The sequence below is a fragment of the Lichtheimia ornata genome, assembly GCF_029851405.1.
Source record: "Lichtheimia ornata isolate CBS 291.66 chromosome Unknown scaffold00019, whole genome shotgun sequence".
NCBI classification, from domain to species: domain Eukaryota; kingdom Fungi; phylum Mucoromycota; class Mucoromycetes; order Mucorales; family Lichtheimiaceae; genus Lichtheimia; species Lichtheimia ornata.
The window spans coordinates 211,477-229,107 of NW_026695339.1; the positions used below are offsets into that span (position 1 = coordinate 211,477).

Below are 17,631 nucleotides of genomic sequence, written 5' to 3' on the forward strand. Positions count from 1 at the left end.
GTCCCAATCAATAGGTTGACATGTTGTTGTCTTTCTCTCTCTCTCTCTCTCTCCACACTAAATAGCTATTATTGTATGCTGATGATGATGATGGTATATATAAAAGATCATTTTTATCGGCTAATGAAGAGGGTACATGTGCATGCTTAGAAACTAACACTATCAATCATTGTGCCCAATGCTGTCACAATATTATCGCCCATCACCTTCTCCACAGCATCTTCCAAGTGACGCTTAGGATCTTGCTTGCCCACATGTCGCGTCTTGAGTTGCTCAGGTGTCATTGTAAGTTCTTCTTGTACTGATTTGTTATATGCTTCTGCCAATGAAAGCATTTTCTACAAGGGACACAACCATGTTAACAACAGCTCTCTCTTCATGATGTTCTTTCTTTTTCTTACCTTGACGCTCTTTTCATTGTCTTCGCTGTGTTCAGTAAAGTTCTCGAGTGTAAGGCCATGGGTCCAATTCTTCTTGTTGAGATTCAGAAGCATCTTTTCCTCTAACTCGTTTTTCCGGTAATTGATTGCAAGCGAATAATAATGTCGATTCAGACCATGAATAAGGGCTTGAATGGATGGCTTGTTGAGATGACCAATATTGGATGTGGTTTGACGGGCTTCTTGTCCAAGCATGGCACTTTGAGGATTGATGGTGCGGAATGCATCAATGACAACCTTGCCTTTGACCGATTGAATAGGATCCACAACAACAGCCACAGCTCGTGCATTCAATTGTTCAAAACTCTATTCATCGTCAATGTTGGTAACCTATGCACACACACACAAATGGTATATCATCCTACCTGCTGTGTATTGACATCTACGCTTGAAAGCCAGCAACCAAAACCAGGATGAGAGTGATACCAGCCAACAACCATTTCAGGTCTACATAACAACCCCATTCAATGATCTTCCCATACCGCCATGGTCCATCCACACAACAACCTACCTTCCAGTTTGCTTCAACATATCCAACATGTTGGTTTGGAAAACAGGATCCACAGCTTCGACCGATACACCCGTTCCACTTTGAGGCATAGCAAATACATCCACCACACGTACGGTATAATCATCCACAAATTCACCCAGCATAAGACCCATGACTTCCATTGGTACACCAGCTCGACCTATCGATGTTATCTCTCAGTAATAGGATCTCGACATACACACACACACGTATACATCTTGCTTGAGACTAACCATGCTTCAACATCTATTGGATTACATACACACACTCTATTAGATCATACATCTCTCTCCACACACACACTCACTCTCTCCTGTATGATACTTGCCTTGAGTAAAGCCAACGATGAGATGTGAACAGTTTCGGAATTGTCGACAATGTCGGTATCCATGCCAGGGCGAGGAGGACCCTATTGAATGATGCTGCTTGTTAGAATGCGGGTTGCTCCAAGATGTCGATGGTGGTTCGTTTATCAACCTGTCCAAAGCCTGCAGCAGCTGATCCAAGCATACGTTGTAATCGATCCATTTTCAAAAGAGTAGCAATAAAGAGAACGACGCGTAAGACGGAGGTTGCTCTGAAATTCCAGCTGCAGCTCGCTTGTGTGACTCACCCGCTATTTCTTGCATGATAGTGTCGGATTCATTGTTGCATACGCTTTCTTTTTATATGCATTCCTTCAGTGAGTGGGTCGTCTAGGCAGCAATCACATGAAAGAATTCTAGGTGGTAGTGGAATTCGATCCTCATTTCAACCTAGTAGTCTACATACTGAGATGGTAGCCATGGCAACCGCCCCTTTTCTTGCATCGTCGGTACTACCCATTCTCACCCATCTCTTTTATTTATTTGATTATACCTATCATCAAGAGTTCCACAATCAAGAAGTTGTCAACGATAGCTTTGTGGTCTTATAAGAGGATACTCATATAGCATTGATCTTTGTAATAAACATCTCTGTAACTCCTTAACGCCTTGTATCGCCGGTACTTCATTGTTGTCATTGTCCTGGATGGACTTTATCAGCTCATGGCCAATGTATCAATGCACCATCTTCAATAAACATTTATCATTCTTTATGATCACACAAATTCGCACGCCCACTGCGCACGATAAAAGAATGTTGTCGCCACCCATCATGCTCCCACAACATCCCTTTCCTCTGTCATACTTTCTTGATTGCTTGTGTGAAATGTCAGCCTGTGAATAAGCCCTGATCTTTGTGACCATTCTTGATGTTCCTTCGCTGTTATCCTATTCTTATTATGGTCGTCACTTCTTGTACAATGTGATTCGCGAATTCATATAAGTAATTCGAGTATCGCTAACTCGAAGTGGGCACTTTCATAAGGTAAAACCTAATCGTATTACATGATGGGTGACAACGCATACACTAGCTTACCTGGTCAGGACGTGCGATATAGGGTGTACATGAACATACATCAACAAATAAAGGTTATGGTGTGGCTCGTAAAGAGGTAAGCAGTTTACGCATTATCAAACGCATGCCCTGTCTCTGACTTTGGTATCCAATGTAGGCATACATACACGTTCGAGAAGGAGCTACAACAAGATGTTTCCAACCTTTCGGCAACGTGTTTGGGGTCAAAACATACGACAACGAATATATGGATCCGGTGTCGTGGTCTACGTACCATTGGATTGACATGATGGTGCAAATAGGAAGGTCCGCACATCTTGCTGCCAACTGCTATATCGAAGATACACAAAGACAAACATGATAAAGGCCCTACCAAGAAACATTTAGCCCTTTTTTGATGGAGGCAAAAGACTGTAAAACATTGACTGCATGCTTCTTTTACGCCTGCTGACAGCTCTTAAATCCTTCGTATACATTGGGGTATCAACAACAACAATTAGCGCGTTCACAAAGACCAATTAACGATAAGAAAATCGCTCGAGCAGGTCGTTGCCCTCACCAAAATATCGTCTCTCACACGTCAAGATTGCTCGCGTCCTTACTCTTATGACGCTACTATAGTCCAAGAGCTTTATCAAATCACAAGAGATGTTTCCCATGGACAACAAGCTGCAGCACCCAATTGACGACCCGCCATTTGCTTGGGAGAATGACGGCAAAAGCATAACTAAAATAGCACACGTCAAAAACACCCAATCATGCAATGATGTCGTTGTTGTATGATCCCTATAACCCCAATCATGTACATAGCGTCGTTGACTACAATGCATACATTCTATAGCCATATACTGATATCATTGTAAAAAGTTCACAACTATATGCATTCAACTACGTGATCCAGAAAAAAGATAGTTGATGTAAGTGGTGTAGCATAAGGCAACCAAGGTAAAGAACGACAATACGTGGTGTCGTGTGGATGGACCACGTAAAACTACATAGCTCGTGTACCATGTTGTGAATAACATAGAGCAGCACTTGCTGGGAATATGCCACTTGTGATCAAGGACAACGCGTTTTATCATCATCATTATCATCATGCATAAACATTCGATCTATCCATTGCAAGTAGGTACGTTGGCAGTTGGATCAACATGGATACCGATGTCCCAATGTTTATTAGTTCACGTCATTTGATCCGCCACAACAATGTCCGTGCCAGCCAAGACCTTATCCATATTGTAGGGTTCAAAGTGCCAAGCGTTGGCTTCGGGGCGTGATTGAAAGCCAAGACCACATTTGGGTGAGCGGAAGCGGGGTTCACGATATAAAAGGAACAATGCTCAGCAATTATCCTCTCTCCTTCTGCACTACCACCAAGGACCACACACCACCATGAGCCAAGCTGAACCTCTTCTTTCCAATGTCCCTGATCTCCAAAACGATAATGTCAACGCCGCTCCTGCTCCAGCTCCTGCGCCTACAAACACTACTAGTAGCACCAACACTGAATCGCCATCACGCTTCGAATTCCTAAAGAAAGCTCGTGAATTCCGAGAGGAAAAGCTTGCCAAACTTCGTCCCTTGAATGACTTTTTTGACAAGAACCGTTTCAGCTTCACAACTTCTATTGGCGAAATCACCAAGCGTTGGAAGTAAGTTTTCTTTATTCAGATGGATATTGAGGGAAAAGTGTACTAACAACTTTGGGTAGTTACAACCTACAACATTTCGCTGTCAATTATATGCTCATTGTCCTTGGATTGGCCATCTATGCAGTGTAAGTAGAACAACGACTACAATGAGACATCCATCACTGATTCAATTGTAGAATCACAAACTGGTCATTGCTATTTACGATTGCATTCATCTTTGGTGGTTTCTTTGTCATCTCGCGCTTGGATGGTGCATTGACAATCGGTAATACCACCATATCCGCTTCAGCCATGTACGGTGCCTATTGCGGTGCATCCCTCATACTACTCCTCTTTTCTGGTGCTACGGGTGCCATCTTTTGGATCATCAGTAAGTGTGCTATAGGAACCATCATGAGAAAACAATGGCTTATGATCTACTGCTAGGTGCTGCTGCTGTCGTTATTTTGGCCCATGCTGCCTTGTTGGAACCTAGCATTGAGAGCGAGTTTAATGCAGATAATCAAGTCTAAAAAGAGTCGTTATCACCTCATCCCACACACACACACACACATGCCCATTTGTAAATTATTGTTCTACTAGCATCATACATTTCATAATACATCATTTGATGAAAATGCTTGGTCATTTTCTAGAAACCAGGGGGGGGGGTGGGAAAAGCAAATGTATATTCATTGGTCTATGCCTTTAGCATGTTTTAAACAATAACTCTGATCTGGATCTTCTGAAATGACACCGGATATGGGTTCTACGCGTGCAACATCACAGATGGCCACGGATTGTGAGTAGGCTCCAGTAAATGGTAAAGGTCTGTATTTGAGCACACCTCGGGCTACGAGCCCATAAGGATAACGAATGATACGTGACCTAGAAGACAAAAAAGCCCCCCTCCCCTTAGTGATCCTTGCCTCTCTTTCTCTTTCCATGTACATACCATCGTTCATTGCCACTCTTATCAGCCCCAGGTGATTTGATTCGGATTTGACTACTTGCTTCGACTTGTTCTCGTGAAAGCATGGCGGGTGGAAATGCCAAAGGTTCATCAAATCGATAAAAGCTACCAAGGTATTCTGCTGGATCCACGCCTAATCATACATTATCAGCATCCATATTCCTCCTCTTGCTCCCTTTTCAAACTTACCATGAATGACGGTGTTGTTGCTTAAGGGGACCACTTGACTGAATGCAAACATACTAATATCGGCATCAGCAACGCGCACAGTCCACCAGTTCCAGTTGTTGGCCTTGACACGCAAATCAAAGATGAGTTCTTTATCGGACGCCAGCACCCGGCCCATTTCAACCCCAATGTCGACCAAGGGTTTAGCTCGATAGAGTACCAAGAAGCAAGTGGCCAGCACAAGAAATAAAAAGGCGAGCATTGTATTGCGAAAGACACGCGAACTAATGAAAAGAGCGAGTGTTAGTTAGAGTGGCCCCCCATCGCTTTGGGAGGAATGCATACCATAATCGTTTCTTTTTCCTGGATCGTTTACTAGACCGTAAAGAACGGCCCATCATCAATGGGGTATCTTCATCATCACTGCTGTACCCATCTGTATGATATGCCCATGGGTATATGCGTCGTCGATGGCGAGAAGGCTGTGGTGGTGGTGGTAAATGATGTGATGGTGTTGTTGTTGCTGCTGATCCGATCATGTTGCGTTTACTATCGTACCAATGATGATGATCACCACCACCAGCAGCCGTAGCCCATGGATCGGCATAAGGATGTTGCTTGGGAATCACATAGTTTCTTAGCTTAGGGCGATGATGGGGTTGATAAGCCGCTTCTGCTTCATCATCCGCAATACCATGCGTTGTCAGTGATGAGGATCGTGTGGCGATAGGAGGTCTCTGTGAGTGATTGCTGTTGATCCGAAAGAGGTCGCTAAAGAAACTTGCTGTTGATGACCATGGAGCCAGCCATTTGTTTTCTGGGTGATGTGAAGAAGGCGGTGAGGATCGAATCGATTGAGGTCGATGATATCCCAAATCCGAATGATACGATGTTGGATCAATCGTTGTTGCACCACCATAAGAATATACATAATGCTCATTTTCATCCGAGTCTATATCAAATGGGTAAGTGTAAGTGACATGTCACGTGATCTTATATAGACTTGCCTTCTACATTGGAAACGGCATCAATCAAATTACGATGAAAGACTTCAGCGGGTGTAGCTGTCCCACTGACAGGAGGAGGAGGTCGCCGTCGTTTCTTGTTGGTACGGCACGTTCGATCACCCTAAAAAGTCGAGATCATAGTCAGCAAAGGAAGGGGGTTTTGGGATGTAGCCATAAAGAGAGAGGGATGCGGGGTAAAAAGAACAAGGAGAGAAGGGGATAAAGGGAATGATGATGATGATGATGATGATGATGATGATGATGATGAAAATACATACTTCGCTTCTAGACTTTGTAGGTTGCATGATTGGCTTTACAGGCCCAGTACCACCACCTCCACCACCAGCAGGAGTCGTATTACCACCACCACAAGGTGCTGTTGATGTACTTGTTGCACCTGTACCATTCCCATTGACTGAATAGGTACTTGATGCAGTATGAAGTCCAGTAGTGGATGATGCTGATGGCGTAATGCTATTGTTGGTTGTATAGCTGGTAGGTGATGAAGCTGTTGTTGGTCGATGATGTGAAGAAGATGCTGCTTGCAAATGATCATGAGGAGGTGATGATGATGTTGTTGTTGTTGCTGGTGTCGCTACTCCAGAGTAACCACCCTCCTTGGGATGATGATGATGAGGATGATGATGATGAAGAGTGGTATTATTGGTGTCATGGTTAAGTGGTTGTGGCTCAAACCGGGCCTTTTCTACTGTCAAGTTGCGATCAAAGTTGCTCATTGGAAACTCTCGTCGAAGATTCTCTGGATACTTGTCGGTATGGATCGTAGCGAACTTTGTGATTAACGATCGACGCTGTTGGGCATTGAGTGTACGAGACGATGGCTGTCTGGAAGGTGTCTTTTCAGTACCGGTTGTTGTTGTTGTTGTTGTTGACGTTGGATCCAAATGGGGTTGACCAGTGGATGTCATGGAGTGTTCTCCAGTAGCGACATTGGACGATGGTGATGAGTCGATTGACGAATGGGGAGGAGAAGGACGAGGAGGAGGCGGCGATGAAGGCGGCATTGGGGGCTCGTGCACTGCTACTATTGGTGTTGGTGGTGTCCTCGTTTTGTCGACCTCGTTGAGAGTAGTAGTAGTAGTAGTAGTAGTAGTAGGGGATGGGTGTTTATCTGACATGAGTGTCAGAAGAGAGAAGACGATGATATTGAACAAACAACGCGATACCGGTGAATAAAGAGAGCGAGAGGAAGAGAGAGGGAGAGGAAGTAAAAAAGAGAAACAAGCCCAATGTTTCAAAGTGATATGATTTGTCTAATTAGACCTTGGAGAGAGAAAAGAAAGCAATGTGCATACAGAGACACACATATAACACACCCACACACACAACTCACAATTGGGAAAGAAAAGGGAGTCCAGAACCAAGTCTGTGTCCTGCACATTGAAGCGCTATGTTTTGATGGATTGGGTTGTTGCACAATTGACATCGTTTGCCCCCGCCGCCATGTGCATTCAAAATTCCAATACCCTGCTTCCCTTGCTTTATACACCCGATAATTCACATTAACCTTATATTGCCGCCGTTGCATAAGTAAAATGACATATGATGTCAATACATCACCATCTTGTTCATCGTCGTCGTCGTCGTTGCGTTAAAATAAAAAAGTAGGTTATAAGCTTACCTTCTTCTTCATCTACTTGTCTCTCCCTAATTTGCCTTTTCTTTCACATGTTACGCCAACGTTACATGTCTGCACTGATCAACTGCTGCACGATCGATGCAATTGTACATTTGAATGATTAGGGGATCGTCTTGACGTAACACGACATACTATGTTGTCAAATAGCCAATGTTTGTCAGCGTGATAGGTCACAATGATGAGTGGTTACGAATAAGGCAAATAGGCTCAATAATTCTGAAAATGGCATTTCTGGATAGGATGCATTGCAGCAAAGCCATCTGGGTTCACTGTTGACTATGGATGGATCAAAACCCAAAGCGTTGTGCAACCCGAGCATGAGCGGAAGTAAAGGATGGAGCTTTACTGCAAAGAGTGTGTCCCTAGTGATGGTTGCTATGCTGCTTAGATTTGTAGTACATCACACACTCTTGTTCGGCTTATTCTTTTCTTTTTTTTCTTTACCAACCACACACACAGAGGCACGCACGCTCTCTCTCTCTCTCTCTCATTCAACTTTTACGAGCATGCTCAACTTTTGAATCGCTTCACTTGTACATTACAACCCAGCATACCACCCCCCCATATATACTACAACACAACACACCTCATTACATTCTACCACTGACACAGACACACAACGCAATGCAACAACGCCATTTCACAGCATTCTATTTTCTTTTGATATTAAGGACTTGGAGTGTCCGAGGACAAAGTGATGGATGTCTATCACTTGAAGGATCGAAAGCGTGTCCTGCATATAGTCGATATTATCTCCCGCTTGTTGAGCTCGACGGCCGATATCCTTTTCTAGCGCATGTCACCGACCTTGATTCCTTTGATCGAATGCTCTTTGATTATGCTCAATCAAACAACTTTTATATGGATCGATTTGGATGTCATAGCACCCAACGTGTACCTTACGCCCGCTATTCACTTACGAGACTTTGCGCCATGGTTGTTCACGATGTCGCCTATACTTCTCCGCACTGCAACGCCGACCATGCTGTAGCACCTGTTCCACCTTTATGTGAACGTACTTGCGAAGCTTGGATGGATAGCATCTTGTCCAATATCAGATACCGATGCTTTAATAGTGACCCGAATTATGGTTCTGTTATGGATTATTCGTTCATGGAGCAATGCTTGGACCGAAGCTCTGTTGACAATTGCATTTCCGGGGAACAAAACGAACCTGATCATTGTGGTAGGTTGTTTTACTACTATCCACACCCTCGCCCCATAAACAAAGTTAAAGTAATGCTGTATGATGCCATACATAGGATTTCAAGGGAATACAGCGAGTGCATGTCAATATTGTCGCTACAATCAGACTGACGCATGTTGCAATGATATGGCATGCGGTGCTTTATCGGGAGGTGACATTGCCGGCATCGTGGTTGGATGTGTGGTTGGAGCAGCAATGATAGCTTTGGCTCTGTTTTGCCTATGTTCGATGCGACGACGCGTGCTCAGTAGACGAAAAAGCAGCAACAATCAATTCCAATTCAAGACGTATGAAGCAGCTCCTCTTGATGAAGATGAATATGATAAGCATGATTCCAATATTCCTCTCACACACAACCTTGGTGGTAACGATACAACACAAGACACCCATCACACCAATACAACGCCTGCTGCTTCCAAGGAGCCGATGATGGATGATGCATCAGAGATACCACCTACAACAGCAGCTACTACTATGACTCCCCCTCTTTCGCCACCTCAACAACCACGACCTGAAGATTTGTATTTTGTTGTTTATCCTTATCCACCACAAATGGGGGATGAATTGGCATTGCATGCAGGTGACTTGATATGTTTGGCAGTATCATTTGACGATGGATGGGCCATTGGATACAATGTCATGACCGGGCTCAAGGGAGCATTTCCAATGGTATGCGTAACACCTGCGCCACCGGATTTGATCATGGATGAGCCACCACCACCATCATCATCACAATCATTATCCATCAAGAACGATGATGATGATGATGATGATGATGATGAATCGAACAAGCCATGCCACCACCACCATGATGACGATCCTATTACGTCGAAACCAACAAAGATGGTGACACAGCCGAATCAACTGAAACTTTTAAATGTCGATCGAATCCGTGAAAAGGTGCGACGATCCATGAGTCTTGGCAATTTGCCACCCACTTTTGCGACAATGACGCAGCACCGCCACATACCCAGACGCACCGCTAGTATGCGTAATACCAATCTCTATAATCCTGCTGAGGCTGATGATAATAGTCCCACTTCTCCCAATACTCCCTTCTTTGATATGAACGCTGCCGCTGATGAAGATATTGTTCCTTTGTCTAAAGCAGTTGTACGATCCCCACCACCCCAACAATTACATAAAGATAACATTGTCTCTTTATAACACCCATTGTATCATAATAGTATCATATAAAGAAATAAAGATTGATTTTTAGTGGTCATGTAGTAATTGTATGTAATGAAATGGCACCAAGGAGATGGGCCAGGTACAAAGAAATGTCATTGGATAGGTGTGAAACCATCGAAATTCTTCCAAGGTGGTTCTTTTTTACTCGCAGCAAGCAAGCAGCATTAACCCACACACACACACACTCCCCGCATTGTGCTGCTGCTGCCAATTTTAAACACATACGCACTATCCACACACGCTTACACGTTTCTTTCCCTTTCTTTTATACCCCTCCCTCCCTCCCACAACTGAACTCTACTTGATCACATTACATTGTCCTTTATTATGGTCCCTGTTTGCACTGACGATGACGATTGCACCTATTCTTCCGTCTTGACCAATGACAGTGATCGACCCAACTCTTTTTGGCATCGGCCTTCGTCTTGTGAATTGGAGCAACAAGCCAATGAGTACGATAGAGAAGGTAAATGTCCCTTTATTCATTCAAGCCCTACGCAAGTCTATTTAACATACACATATGAAGGTGGTCTCTTGTCAGTCAACAACCAAAAGAATGTTCAGTTTGGTGGAGGTGGAGGTCAACAATTATGGCAACCCAAGGCATTATCAGATGGATCCAAGCGTCGTCAGGCCAAGATGTTACTTGTATCGTTGATTGAGTCATTTTGTCGAGTGTACGGTGAATCACCTGAATCCAATCGCAAGGTGTTTTTTCTTATCTGTCAAACCTTACGTTCTTTGGGGTTGATTGATGCCGAGTTTATGGATGAAATGGCCAGTGTGCGCTCCACTTTCCAAAATGCGTTTCAACAATTGTTTTATACGGCTGTGCAAACGGTACAAGATGAACGATTGTTTCAACAACATCAAAAAATGATTGGACCTGTACCATCATCATCATCCGACGAAGAAGAGGGGAGCAGCATGAGACGATTTCAAACACCCCCTCCACAGCCATCAGCAGCAGCAGCTACACCTTCACCCATCACATCCGAACAGCTTTTATCCAACTTATCGGTCCAAAATTCGCGCTATGAAAACGATTTTGTGGAAATCAGCATGTTGGGACGAGGTGGATTTGCTAGCGTATGGCGTGCCCGTAACAAGTTGGATGGGATCGATTATGCTATCAAAAAGATTCGATTGGGTAAAGACTTGGATACCATGATGGACCATGAGAACCCATACGAAAAGATCTTTCGAGAAATCAAACATCTTGCACGCCTTGAACACCGCAACGTGGTTCGATATTACTCGTCATGGCTGGAATTGGTCTCTTCCGCAGCATTGCAACGTGATGAAGAGGAGGATGAAGATTACTTTTCTGAATATTATCGATCATCCACAACAGCAACAACAACACGCAAAAGCAAAGTACGATTCCATCAAGAAACGAGCATGTTCAATGATCCCATTTTCGATTTTTCGGATGAATCAAGCTTGCGTATGAATGCATCGCAACTCTCGTCACCTGGGATTGATTTTGTTATGGAGGAGGAAACCGAGGAGGAGGAGGAAAAGATGACATTGACGCGTGGTGGTGGTAGCACTAGCAACAGCAGCAGCATGATGGAAGTACAACGATCCTCTTCTATTCAACGCCGTCATCATCATCGTTCAGCGTTTGGATCATTTGAAGGCGAATGGGTGCTTTACATTCAAATGCAATTATGTCCAGGTAACACACACACAACAAGAGCTCTCTCTCTATTGCATGATATTTATTGTACCTTTAGCTACATTGCATGACTTTATCAAATTCCGCAACCAGCAATGCTTTAAAGACAATGAGGATGGTTACGATGCTGTGGATCCACAACGCAACATCGATATCTTTGCTCAGATTCTTGAGGGAGCTGCTTATATTCATGAACAAGGAGTGATGCATCGTGATCTTAAGCCGACCAATATTTTTTTGAATATGCCAGCGTCACTCAGCGAGTCGCGTCGATCCAGCCAAGGCAACCGTCGTCATGGTCGTAGTCGTGCCAATAGCTTAGCTACCCTCGGTGGACCACGAAGTCATGGTAGTATTAGCAGCAGCAACAGCAGCAGTAATCATGGCATGTTGTCATCATCATCCTCCCTTGCCCACGATCACAGCTTTTCCTTTGATTCGGTGCACACACCAGATGGCCTAAGACAATGCATGTGGGACGAACCTTGGGTGCCTAAAATTGGTGACTTTGGTCTTGCAGCTGCGTCTGAAGAAGATCAAGATTTATCATCATCATCACCTTTTGTGGAAGAGGATCAGCAGAGTGCTAGTGAAAACAACAGCAGCAGCAAGGAAGTTTCAGAAAATACAACACCTCGTCGACGTCCTTCGGTACGACGTATGCGCACAGGGGGTGTTGGTACTCGCACAGTAAGTTCTTTATATTCTAGTGCCTTTATACAACAGCCCATCATTAAAACTTTATTAGTATGCATCACCAGAACAATTGGCGCATCGACCTAGTGCCTATGGTGAAAAGGTGGATATTTATTCATTGGCCATCATCTTTTTTGAATTGTATCGACCCTTTGCAACTGCTATGGAACGTGCTGAAGCCATTGATGCTCTTAAGCAAGGAATTTTCCCTGATGGATTTGTGGAGCGCTATCCTAAAGAGGTAAGGCATCCTTCATCAGAAGAAGATGTGCGCCACGTACGAGGTGATACTAAAAGTAGTTATATAAATAGTCAGCGTTAATTTTATGGATGATGGACCCAAACGCAGCAAATCGTCCCACAGCTGCCCAATTGTTGGATTTTGAACTGTTTACGGGTGATTCAACGAATACGGTAAGCTGCATTGTTTTGCGTCTTTGTGTATAGTTTAAAAAACTCATGTGACCCAATGTGCAGCAGCATCCACAACAACAACAACAAAAACAACAACAAAAACAGGAACAGGAGGAGGATCATAACGATGAGTCGTTTGCTTCTCTCAAAAGTCAGCTGAAAGCCAAATCACGAGCACTGGATCAACAGAATGAAGAGATGGCTGCATTGCGTATGCGCATGGAACGTATCGAAATGGAAAAGAAGCTTGAAATGGATGCTATGCAAAAACGTCTTGAAGATTTGCAACGTCAATTGGAACAAGTACAACACACCAAATTACCTTTGACACCACCCGCTTCCACCAACATGGGTCATTCAAGTGACACCACCACCTCCACCTCCACCTCCCAATAAGCTCATCATGTATATAGACAACACACACACAGAGAGAGATTAGAACATTTTTGTAAATATAAACATCACTCAAGATTCCCAGTAAACCAGCACGAGTGTGTGAAAAAAAGAAATTTATCAAAGGAGTAAAAAGTATTGATGGATGCATTATACTCGAGGTGTGCGTGTGTGTATTGTGTGTAAAAGGAAAGTGGGTGTTTACAAGAAGATGCGTTACTATGTATATTGGTACATGAAGAAGGGAGGAAGGTTTTGAGGACAATGAACAAGAAGGGGTAGTGGTGTATGTCTCTTCTAATGGAAACGTAGATAAAAGTTGACCTAGAAAGAAACAATGAATACGTGAGTATATAGGCTACCATAATGGACCAACAATGACTTACAATAAGGGCACCGACAAGAAGTGTACAAAGAACAGCAGGACCCCAAAGATCGTCGTAGCGACCGTCGACACGACGATTGATCATCCAAGCACGTTTCTCAAAGCGATAGAGAGCGTAGATAGCTACAGCGGCTGCCAGGCCAATAAAGATACCACCAATGATACGACTTGTATTGTCACCAAAGTTAAGTAATGACAAGGCCACCGTAAGCAACAAGGCACAGAATTGTAACCAAGAAATAAATGTACGTTCGTTGGCGAAAAAGACCTTGGGTTCGACTCGCACCTTGACCTTTTGACGTTCGTTGGGTTGACCTTCATTGAGCATGTTGTTCCACATGAAAGGCACCTTGAACTTTTTCCGTTGCTTGTCGTTGCTGCTATTATCGCCTGCTGCTGCTGCTGCACTTGAAGCACCGTTGTTTGGTTTTTCATCCACAGGCACACCAATGGCGACCACGCTATTACGTACAGGTTGCCAAGCAGGTGGTGTATCTTTATCATCATCCAGCAATCGTTTACGTAAAGGATCCTTGCTTGTAGGTGCCGGTGTGGGTGGTGATGTGCGTGTGAGTGTTTCACTGGATGATAAGGGACGTGCAATGCTGCTGCTTGTTTCTTCAGAGACAACAGCAAGGCGTTGTGGCTCTTGTTGTTGACGTTGTGATCCACGACGTACCACAGCGATTTGATTGGCACGCTCCTTTTCTTCAATCATGGCACGGCGGTAACGACCATCAATGAGAGGCTTGAAGCTGCGTGAACGGGTAAGACCGGTATTTTCGTTACGAGGCTTGCGAATGTCCACATTGAGTTCGGATAGCCACCATGGCAACAAGGGTAAGCGTTCACGATAGAAATGACAAGCACCATGCAAGTATTTGGAAAAGCGTGGTACTTCATGGACCAAATGGCTTTCCACCAAGGATGTCAACCAAGCAGGTGGTTCTTGACCAAGATGTGTTTGAAGTTTGGTTTCAAGGACAGCGTAAGGGAATCGTAAAATCTCATCTTCGGGAAGATAGCTAAAGGGTGGATCAATGTCCACATCCTTTCGTCGCCAATTGTCTTTTTCACGTCGTCGAACACCATCCAAATGATCTTCACGGATAAATGTCAAGTTGGTGTCGAGTGAAATACGCAGCTTTTGATCATCCGGCAATTGAAAAGCAGTGCGATTGTAAAAGACACGCAAGGTGGGGCGTAGTTGTTTCTCCCGAAATGAGGTTTGAACACCATTGGCAATAAAGTGAACGTTATCCACCGTCGATGCATCTTGTCCTTGTGAACGCAATTCTTGTGCAATTTGGTCAGCTGTGTATGATCCCTCCAGGAAGGGATTTACCCGACCTTCATTGATTCGGAACCGATCCTTGACGGAAGCACCATCCAGCCACGCCGCATGGTGTGTTTTACGCTCCACAAATACACTCTTTGTGTCATACGGACCATACCTAATGCGTGGATGTTGTAGGTAAGACAAGAGTCAGAAGCACTAGATCAAATTAATCTTACCATCTCAAACGAATCGCTTCAGCACCTTCGTCACGTTGCAATCGACCTTGATACAAGTCAAAGTTGTCATTGTCGACATACACACTTGAAATGGCTGAATCCTCAGGCTCCCATTTTTTGTTGCGATTAAAGATAAGCACCGGCAAATGCAACATGATGATGGCCTTGACTTCTGTAATATTATCGGGATGAATCCAATACTTGGCAGTGGCTCGTTCAAATGCATTTTGGTCGCCGTTGGCATTGACACCTTCACCCGGAGCTCGTTTCTTGCCACCACGCGTACGACAAATATCATGAAGGGCTGAAATGTAGACAATGGCCACATCAAAACGTTGATTATCAAGAGGCTTGTCACGCAACTTGTCAACATAGGCTTGCTTGAGATCGAGACCTGTCCACCGATCATGTTTCTTGAGGATCTTTTGGATGGCAATAAAGTTGACACGCGTGAACCGTGACAAGTCGTTCACATCAAAGAGGATCTCGGTGAGCGCTTCATCCATGATTTGGTAACTTGCATCGGTTTGCATGGTCGGGTTGTGCTGCAATGTCTGAATGGTGCGCTCACAATAAAGGATCCGTGCATCAATCTCAGATAGCTTGGCATTGATGAAATCATACACTTTGGTCAGCTCATTATCAAGCAAGTGCACAAAATCATGTTCATCTTGTTCGGTCCAGCCATGGTCAAGCTGACGGCTCTTGAGCTCTTGCTTGAGAACATCATACGCCACATAGGACAATCGCCATGGTGGAAAAATGTTATTTTGTAATTCAAGCCCGTACTTCATGCCACGTCAAAAAGGTAATGATGAAAGAGAGAGAGAAAGAGTTAAAGAGAAAGGGAAACAAAAAAGAGAGAGAAAGAGAAAACAACAGCGAGGGGTGGCTCAAATAAAAATGGTTTGAATTTGCCCAAGTGGATGGATTCACATCTGCTGTATGTTAAAAAAAAGGGGGGAGGAGGAGAGTGTGATGTTGGTTGCTGTGTGTTGTGATCCCAAAAGTTAGAGGGAGAGCGTATTAGGTGTGCTTTCCATTTACGCCAGCACATCCAAAAAAAAGAAGGGTACACACACACACACAGGACCACGCGCGTAAATTTACTCTCATGTCGCCGACATGTCTATTTCCGTCCCGCTGCATAAACGGTGGTGCACGCATACAAATAAAGTGAATTTACAAAAGATGATCATCGCCACACAGGTAATACTATACACCCCATTCCCACACGTCATTGTCGTCTTTTTGTAGTAGTACAGATTCGGTGTCTATGGACTGCCAAGAAGACATGGCTGAAGCAATTCTATTCAATTGCAATTGTGTCCCACTTTTACGGCTACTTGTAAAAGCATGCAAGGTGGCGGAATATCCATATCTATATACATCACCCAGGGATACTGATCAGATGGGGGGTCAAGATAAATGGATGATGTGGTGTGGAGAGGAGCATGCATAGACATGCCATCACGAGCTGAGTGAAACAAGCCAATCATAATCCTCAATGCAACGTCACATGGGCTTCCTGAATTGATCCTCCAAAAGTTTTGGGGGGTCTTTTGAGTTGTACCAGGAAATGAGAGCCAACCATCCAGCCACCACAGCAGCACAACAGGAGGTAAGGAGAGGGAGAAAGATTCAAAGTTGGCGGTGAAAAGGAAACAACATAAACTTCAACTTTAGCTTTTACCTATGAGTGCAATGGTTGAAAAAAGAAAAAAGGTTGGCCACCACCACTACCTATCGTTGTTGACCCCAACAAGGATGAAAAACACTATATGCTCAGCATGCCAAGCATGGGCTCTTCTAATGGTTTATCAACCCGTCAACTCATATAATGTTTGCTCGGGCATGGATGGTCCGTTGTTGTGTCACGCCAGGATCGGGTGCCTCTCACAATTGGGGGTATTGTCTCTTGTTGTTGAGAAGCAGCCGCTGACTACTCGTATGGATTAACAATAATGTTGACTACCACACGCAGGGGCATGTAAGGTATGTGTGTATCGACATAGCTACACATACCACCACCCACTCATCACCAAAAGATGGGAAAAAAGGCCATTGAGCCGGGTTTTTAGTGTTGATCATTTATAAAACAACACATGAACGATAATAGGAGTTGTAGGTAGTTGTACCTTTTCCTTTTCGTTGCCATTGAAATTTCTCGAGTCTAGAAGAACGTTCGATCTCATATACATTTAACTTAACGTAATGTTGAAAATGGATAAGGCGATAATACCTATTGAACAAGTGCATGACTTGGCAGCATTGTTTGACCCGTGGGATGCATTACATGCGCATTAGACATACACAATATGGCATCCTTGAGTAAGTGAGTGAGAGCATTATTGTCATTTC

At 44.0% G+C, this 17,631-nt stretch overlaps 6 protein-coding genes across 6 annotated transcripts; 3 read left to right on the forward strand and 3 right to left on the reverse strand.

Annotated features, from left to right (window-relative positions):
* Positions 1–146: 146 nt before the first annotated feature.
* O0I10_004985 (26S proteasome non-ATPase regulatory subunit 14) lies at positions 147–1,497 on the reverse strand (the record flags this gene model as incomplete). The annotated part of the gene is made up of 7 exons (XM_058485034.1): positions 147–338; positions 402–746; positions 806–887; positions 952–1,129; positions 1,203–1,215; positions 1,277–1,378; positions 1,447–1,497. 7 exons carry the CDS (start codon positions 1,495–1,497, stop codon positions 147–149), a joined length of 963 nt encoding a protein of 320 aa, XP_058344184.1.
* A 2,244-nt stretch (positions 1,498–3,741) lies between these two features.
* Positions 3,742–4,513, forward strand: O0I10_004986 (uncharacterized protein; the record flags this gene model as incomplete). Its single annotated transcript, XM_058485035.1, has 4 exons — positions 3,742–4,001; positions 4,061–4,126; positions 4,178–4,371; positions 4,428–4,513. 4 exons carry the CDS (start codon positions 3,742–3,744, stop codon positions 4,511–4,513), a joined length of 606 nt encoding a protein of 201 aa, XP_058344185.1.
* Positions 4,514–4,672: 159 nt separating this feature from the next.
* On the reverse strand, positions 4,673–7,267 carry O0I10_004987 (uncharacterized protein; the record flags this gene model as incomplete). The annotated part of the gene is made up of 6 exons (XM_058485036.1): positions 4,673–4,868; positions 4,936–5,086; positions 5,143–5,405; positions 5,467–6,073; positions 6,129–6,249; positions 6,407–7,267. 6 exons carry the CDS (start codon positions 7,265–7,267, stop codon positions 4,673–4,675), a joined length of 2,199 nt encoding a protein of 732 aa, XP_058344186.1.
* Positions 7,268–8,412: 1,145 nt separating this feature from the next.
* O0I10_004988 (uncharacterized protein) lies at positions 8,413–10,162 on the forward strand (the record flags this gene model as incomplete). Its single annotated transcript, XM_058485037.1, has 2 exons — positions 8,413–8,974; positions 9,051–10,162. The coding sequence occupies 2 exons, from the start codon at positions 8,413–8,415 to the stop codon at positions 10,160–10,162; spliced, it is 1,674 nt and encodes a 557-aa protein (XP_058344187.1).
* Positions 10,163–10,513: 351 nt separating this feature from the next.
* On the forward strand, positions 10,514–13,373 carry O0I10_004989 (uncharacterized protein; the record flags this gene model as incomplete). The annotated part of the gene is made up of 6 exons (XM_058485038.1): positions 10,514–10,652; positions 10,713–11,867; positions 11,926–12,557; positions 12,616–12,804; positions 12,876–12,977; positions 13,044–13,373. The coding sequence occupies 6 exons, from the start codon at positions 10,514–10,516 to the stop codon at positions 13,371–13,373; spliced, it is 2,547 nt and encodes an 848-aa protein (XP_058344188.1).
* A 294-nt stretch (positions 13,374–13,667) lies between these two features.
* Positions 13,668–16,064, reverse strand: O0I10_004990 (uncharacterized protein; the record flags this gene model as incomplete). Its single annotated transcript, XM_058485039.1, has 3 exons — positions 13,668–13,694; positions 13,757–15,209; positions 15,271–16,064. 3 exons carry the CDS (start codon positions 16,062–16,064, stop codon positions 13,668–13,670), a joined length of 2,274 nt encoding a protein of 757 aa, XP_058344189.1.
* Positions 16,065–17,631: the final 1,567 nt, after the last annotated feature.